Genomic DNA, 6,475 nt, shown 5'->3' with positions numbered 1-6,475 from the left:
TCTGAATAGGTAAGCTGTGTGTTTTATATAAGACTGATTATTTCATTCCACATTTATTCAGACAGATAAATCTGAACATCCAATTAGGGGTTCACATGTAGATTTTCACAATGTTTGTTATGTCTGATGTAATAAATATAGAATTATTTCAAAGTATTTAAAAACAATAGCCACCACCTATACCAGCCTCCTACAAGGGAGAGCCTAAGGCTGTGAGTCCGCTGGAGTGTTGCCATGACTTGCTTTTTCTCCAGAGACAGAATGCTTCAGAAACTGACCAGTAGCACCAATGTATAATCTTGATCGCATGGGCCATTTCTGAAAAAGAATATTTAAACAAGAATCCAAAAGTTATTATTTATGACATACACAATATAGTCTGTGATGTTAAATATTCCAAATACCCCAATGCAAAGCAATATTATGAGGCTAGGAACAATTATAATTATTAAGTACAAGGAATGACATGAAAAAGTTTATTAATGCTTACAATAGAAGTAAAAATATACCCAGACTTTGATTCTAACCGTAGAAATAGTATGTGTGCATATGGACAAGAACTTCAAGAAGTCACAGAGAATGAATATAGTTGAAGTGTAGACGTATCTACCCCAGATGTATTTTTTTTATGTATATATATTTTTACACATACACATACATACAAATATATATACATATTCTTTTGGCGGCTGGCCAGTATGGAGATCCAAACCCTTAACCTTGGTATTATCAACACCGTGTTCTAACCAACTGAGCTAACCGGCCAGCCCCCAAAATGTTTTAATTTCGAATTAAACCTAAAACAAATTTAAGCCTAAAACTACATCCCTGGCTTTAAAGAAATTTTAAAAAGTTATATGTAGTATATGTGTAGTATATGTGTCTACACTTATCAAAGAATCACAATGAAAAGTGACTAATTCAATCATCTAAATGTTTTCTCTAGCTAAAAGCAGTATCTGGAAGTTACAAATATTAGAATGTTTGGTGTTATATAAACAAAACAACCAGATTAAATGTCTGGATGTACTAGCATCATACAGCTCTAACCTTTCAGTAATCACCACATTTGAATTCCTGATTGTGATTTTTCTTTTCTTTTCTTTCTTTTTCTTGTGACCGGCCGCACCGAGCTCAGCCAGTGAGCGCACTGGCCATCCCCATATAGGATCCGAACCTGCGGCGGGAGCGCTACAGCGTTCCCAGCGCCGCACTGTCCCAAGTGCGCCACGGGGCCGGCCCGTGATTGTGATTTTTCTAAATTCATGTTTATGATGGATAACTTCTCAAACAATATAATTTATTGCCACATAACATAATGATGAAAAAACATGTTACATGAGGAGTACTTTCATAATAGAACTTTTGAGGGGGAGGGGGTTCATATAATCAGTTTAGTTCTAAGGCCCATGGAATACTAATCAAATAAACACTACTTATAAAAATATATACAAAGATAAGTCTTTAGACTAAAAAAGTGCAACTCCCAAAGGTCAGCAATGCAGTCCCACACTCTCCAGGGAGCAAGCAGCTGCTGTGAGCAGCAAGGCTGCCGATCTTCATCAACGAACACGTGCAGACAGACTACAGGTTACACAGCACCACAGAATATTTTGAAATGCCTGGCAGATAATTCACAGTGCTCAAATAGAGGTACAATTAACATGCCAAAGACATAGAGCTCTGGGTTCTCAACCCAAGTTGCATATTAGAATCACCCAGAGAGCTTTAAACAAATACTGATGGCCAAGTCACACCCCGGACTAATCAAATCAGAATGGACTATTACCTCTATTAAAGAAATAATAGAATATAACATACAGTCAGGTTTTAACAGGGAAAATATAAGCCTTCATTGTATTTCCGAGCACAGTTATTTTTGCCTAAACTGGGATTCCACATGTAAAATGTAGCCAGAAAGAATATTAAGTGGGCATGTAATATTATCTAGAAAGTTTCTGTTCTGTCACAACCAATAAAAGTCCTATTTTTAATGACTCCAGATGTGATAAGTAAATTTGCTCCCATGTAGTTCAGATCCCTTGAGAGTCCAAAATTCAGGTTATTCTGGCTGGGAACCTATACTTTAAACATGGATAAAACATAAAATTTATGTTACTTGGAATTTAAAATGGCCCACTCCTATACAATCTTCTTATAAATAACCTTGTATGTTATGTTGGATACAGTAAAAAGATTTATACTGTGCTTAATTTTGCAAAGCCATTTCAATATTTTTAAACCACACGTGCATTCTTTTATATTCTGAGTGTGTCACTGTGCCCTTGAGATCCTTGCTACTGGCTGGTAACCTGAGGTTCGTCTGATATGTCAAGACCTGGTATTGTTAGATCAGATTTAAGTCCTGCATTATACTGAAGAACCCAATGCTACAGTGTTATGGACAGAATGCTTGTGTCCCTCCTGCCTCCAATTCATATGTTGAAACCCTAACCCCTGTGATGTTATGTGGAGACAGGGCTTTTGGGAGATAATTAGAGCTAGATTAGGTCATGAGGGTGGCCCCTCATGATGGGCCTAGTGGTCTTTTAAAATAGAACTCAATCTCTTTCTCTCTCCCCCTTGGTGTGCATGTACCAGGGAGCAGAGGCCATCTGAGAAGACAAAGAGAAGTGAACCATCTGCAAGCCAGCAAGAGAGCCCTCGCCAGGAATTGAACCCTGCTAACACCTTGATCTTGGAATTTCCAGCCTTCAGACTCTGAGAAAATAAATTTGTTTTTTAAGAAACCAAGTCTATGGTGTTTTGTTGTGGCAGTCCCAGCAGACAAATACTTGTGTATAGTATAGGGCAGAAATCATCAATTTCAAGTGCAGGATTTTTAATAATATTATAAACCAGCATTTTAAACCCCTGTCCTATTTTCACGAGCATAAAAATCTGCTCAAATCTCAAATATAATTTGAGAATTCTGTGAAACCATTTAAAAACAAATAAAATCAAAATACTATTGAATGTTCCCCTGGTGGTGCTCATATGTGTACCTAGGTTCTACTGTGTTGAGAATTGCTCAAAATCATTCGACCAAGCGTGGAGACAAATGAAGGTGTCTGTTCCTTATATCCTTGTGAGGACATAAATAATTAATGAAGCAAACTTAAAGATGTGTATGTGGATTTTTGCTTCCTTTTTCATGGATTTAATAATTAAAATTTTCCCTTTTAAGAACTGTGTCCTTGATTTCCAAAAAGACTGGTAATGATTTTATTCAACTTAATTTAATGTAGACACATAAATAAGTTTTGAGAGTGAGAAATTAAAATGTAAATAAAATTTTGATTAGGTTGTATGTCACCATGATACCAAAAAAAAAAAAAAAAAAAAAAAAAACAGCTGACTGATTTACATTTCACTTTTCCATGTTTTGTTTTAGCACTGTGTGGATTAACACAATCCTGAGCTCTATGTTCCCGAGTAAAGTATATTTAAAACCATGTAGTTTCATTAAGCTTAGAAAAATCTAGCAAACTAACAATTAACCTGAACTAAACCTGAAACTAAAGACCTTAAGAATGTACTCTTGATCTAGTTAAATGACCCCAAAATAACAAAACCTGTATTTATTTTTAACAATTATTGTTTATCTATTTTATGGACAATGATTCTTAAGGGGTATGGCAAATAATAAAGTCACTTGTGCTTTTCTCCCAATGTAAAGATCTGAAATACACTCCTGTTCACTTGGAGAATCACTGCCCTTTTGACCATTGGTGCTGCTTGAAATCATTCGCACTCCAAAGGGATAAAAACTGCTGTCTTAAGCTATGGCCCAGGAGTCCAGTCTCTTAAACCTTTCAGTTTCATTTCAGATAACTCTTAATGTAAATCCCAACAGTGTTAACATGCTAACAACACTGATAATAAGGACTGATGTTTGAAATCATGGCCTTGAAATATCTGTTAAAAGATCTTTGATTGCCAGAGTAAAAGTAACACTATGTGATAAGGGAGGAAAATAGTCATTTTAGAACACTTTTTACTAAAAGCTACAAGAGTTAATAATGAGCCTTTAATTAAACAAAAAGTACAAATAATCAGAATATTTTTATTCCTTTTCCATTAATCAAAGATATACTTAATTTTTAAACATTCTGGTGGTATCTCTAAAATTACGTGTTAACAGGTTTTCAATTATGCATATAAAATCTCTTTCCCCATAATCTCCCCAGCACATGGTTATAGCTCTTTTATGACAAACATAACATTCTCCCTCACAGTACTCTTATTTTTATTTTTGTCTTTGTCTCTGTAATATGTTCATTTACAGAAGGGACTAAGTCTTACTCATAATTGTATTTGCACTCATAATACAGTGCTTTGCACATAGTAGGAACTCAATAAATGTTTGATTTTCAAACTTGTTTGATTTTAGTCACTTTTGTCTCTGTAATATGTTCATTTACAGAAGGGACTAAGTCTTACTCATAATTGTATTTGCACTCATAATACAGTGTTTTGCACATAGTAGGAACTCAATAAATGTTTGATTTTCAAACTTGTTTGATTTTAGTCACTTGTTCAACCATCATCAATTTCATTATTTTTAAGAGGTAATCTTTGGCCTTGTATTATCTCTAGTTAAAATTGACTCAGAGAACAAATGAGATTTAATCTTTCTTAAAATAATTACGACTACAAAAACATTTGGTACATGAGTCAAGTGCCAAAAAAGGCCTAGTATACTCATCGTTCCATGAAAATGATGCTTCTACATAATTCATTCAAAAAAGCATTTCAAGAAACTTAAGTGAAAAACAACTTGCTATCTCATTCTGAATTATATCTCCCACAAAGGAGGCATTTAGCAATTGCTTTTTGTATTCAAATCTACTTAGCATTAAAATAAACTTGCTTAGAGTATATGGGAAATGTCAAGTCAAAAGAAATCTAACATTAATGGTATATTTGAATAGCAATTTAATGTACACTGTAATACAAAACCTCTTAATTAATAATGAGTGACTTTTCCACTGAGATTATGTTATAAAATTCAATAATAGGATGGGGTTTATCATAATAATAAATAAAAGATATTTCATGTTTTTATATTTAATATTTGAAATTATTTAAGTCTATCATCATGTCGATTATTATTGTAAAGTAAATTTTGTTAAACCTCACCACAGAATTGTAAGTTCAGTTACTATTACAGGCTGTCCTTTAGCATATTTCAAAAATGATTATTCAATAATTTATTGAACACTGATGTACTTAAGGCTAAGTCCTAATTTTGTACTTGAGTGTCAAAATGCTTCAGAATGGTGGAACAAAAATTGAAAATTTATGTTTAGCAAATGTAGAGATGATGATGTATTTGGAACAGAAAGCCAGATCAATGTAAGATTTCAAAATGATCAAATCTAGGAGAAAAGAACCATGCAAAATTAAACACTGCAATATAAGTAATGAATCATAATCATATATGCCATATAAAATGAAAACCATGACCATTCTACCTATAAGTAAAGAAACTACGCAAAATGGATTCTCTTGGCTAATTACATTCTGTAATTACATTACAGAACGTGAATATATGTAGTATTTAATCAATTCACTCAACATACATGTCAACGTATTATGAAAATTATTCAAAAACATTATAGCTTTTTCTAACCGTTCTTGGTAGTTTTCTAGCCCATGATATTTAAACTTTAACAGACAAACTTCATTCCATGGGGATGCAGAACGGTCTCATATGTTCTTACTAGTTTTACCAAAAAATTTCAACAGTGTTTTACTAGGCTTACTTAGGGGCAGATAATTCCGTCACTCCATTTAATTCGTGAAACTTTCCAAACATCCCATAAAAAACACAATGGAAATGTAATCATGTAAGTTAAAAATATTAAAAACTCTCAAAAGGTAATAAACGCAACTCAGATATTAAAAATAATCAGAACCTGCAACCAAACCCCCTGTTTCTCACCTTGGGATGTACACAAATCCTTAGGCCATCCGGTAAGGCGCCTGAGAGACCCCTACCCAAGCCACCCCAGTAAACACCTCACCCACCACCTACGAACGGTTAAGGAGCAGCGTCTTGCAGGCAAATCTTGCCACCGGTGCCCTGGCGGACTGAGATCGCTCTCCCGGTCTGTTCCCCGCCTCACTTGGAGGGAGGGGTGAGAGCTCGGAGGCGTCTGCCCAGGCGGTAACAGAGGATGGGTCAATGTGCTCCCCGCCCGAACCCCGCCGTGCGCCCTGCCCGCCTACCTTGACCGGGTGCAGGTAGCCGTCGCCGCGCAGGGCGCCCAGCCCGGGATCGGCCGGCACCTCTGCGTCGTCCTGCAGGCTGCGGGTGAGGTGCGCAATGTAGGTGGTGGCCAGGAGCAGCACGTCCAGCTTGGACAGCTTGGTGTCGGGAGGCACGGACGGCAGCGTGCGCTGCAGCTCAAGGAAGGCGTGCCGCAGGGTCTGCACGCGGCTGCGCTCCCGAGCCGCGTTCGCCGCCGCC

General features: G+C 36.3%; 1 protein-coding gene across 1 annotated transcript in view; it reads right to left on the bottom strand.

Annotated features, from left to right (window-relative positions):
• Nucleotides 1–204: 204 nt before the first annotated feature.
• TCF24 (transcription factor 24) overlaps nucleotides 205–6,475 on the bottom strand; it is a 7,110-nt gene continuing 839 nt past the window's right edge. The window contains exons 2-3 of the mRNA XM_008566854.1: nucleotides 6,235–6,474; nucleotides 205–318 (exon numbers count right to left, since the gene is read on the bottom strand). Of these exons, the coding sequence (XP_008565076.1) occupies nucleotides 205–318; nucleotides 6,235–6,474 (354 nt within the window). The remainder of the gene's footprint in view (nucleotides 319–6,234; nucleotide 6,475) is intronic.

Source organism: Galeopterus variegatus, unplaced genomic scaffold (genome assembly GCF_000696425.1).
Source record: "Galeopterus variegatus unplaced genomic scaffold, G_variegatus-3.0.2 Scaffold271, whole genome shotgun sequence".
Lineage (NCBI taxonomy): Eukaryota > Metazoa > Chordata > Mammalia > Dermoptera > Cynocephalidae > Galeopterus > Galeopterus variegatus.
This window is presented reverse-complemented; position numbering and strand designations above follow the sequence as displayed.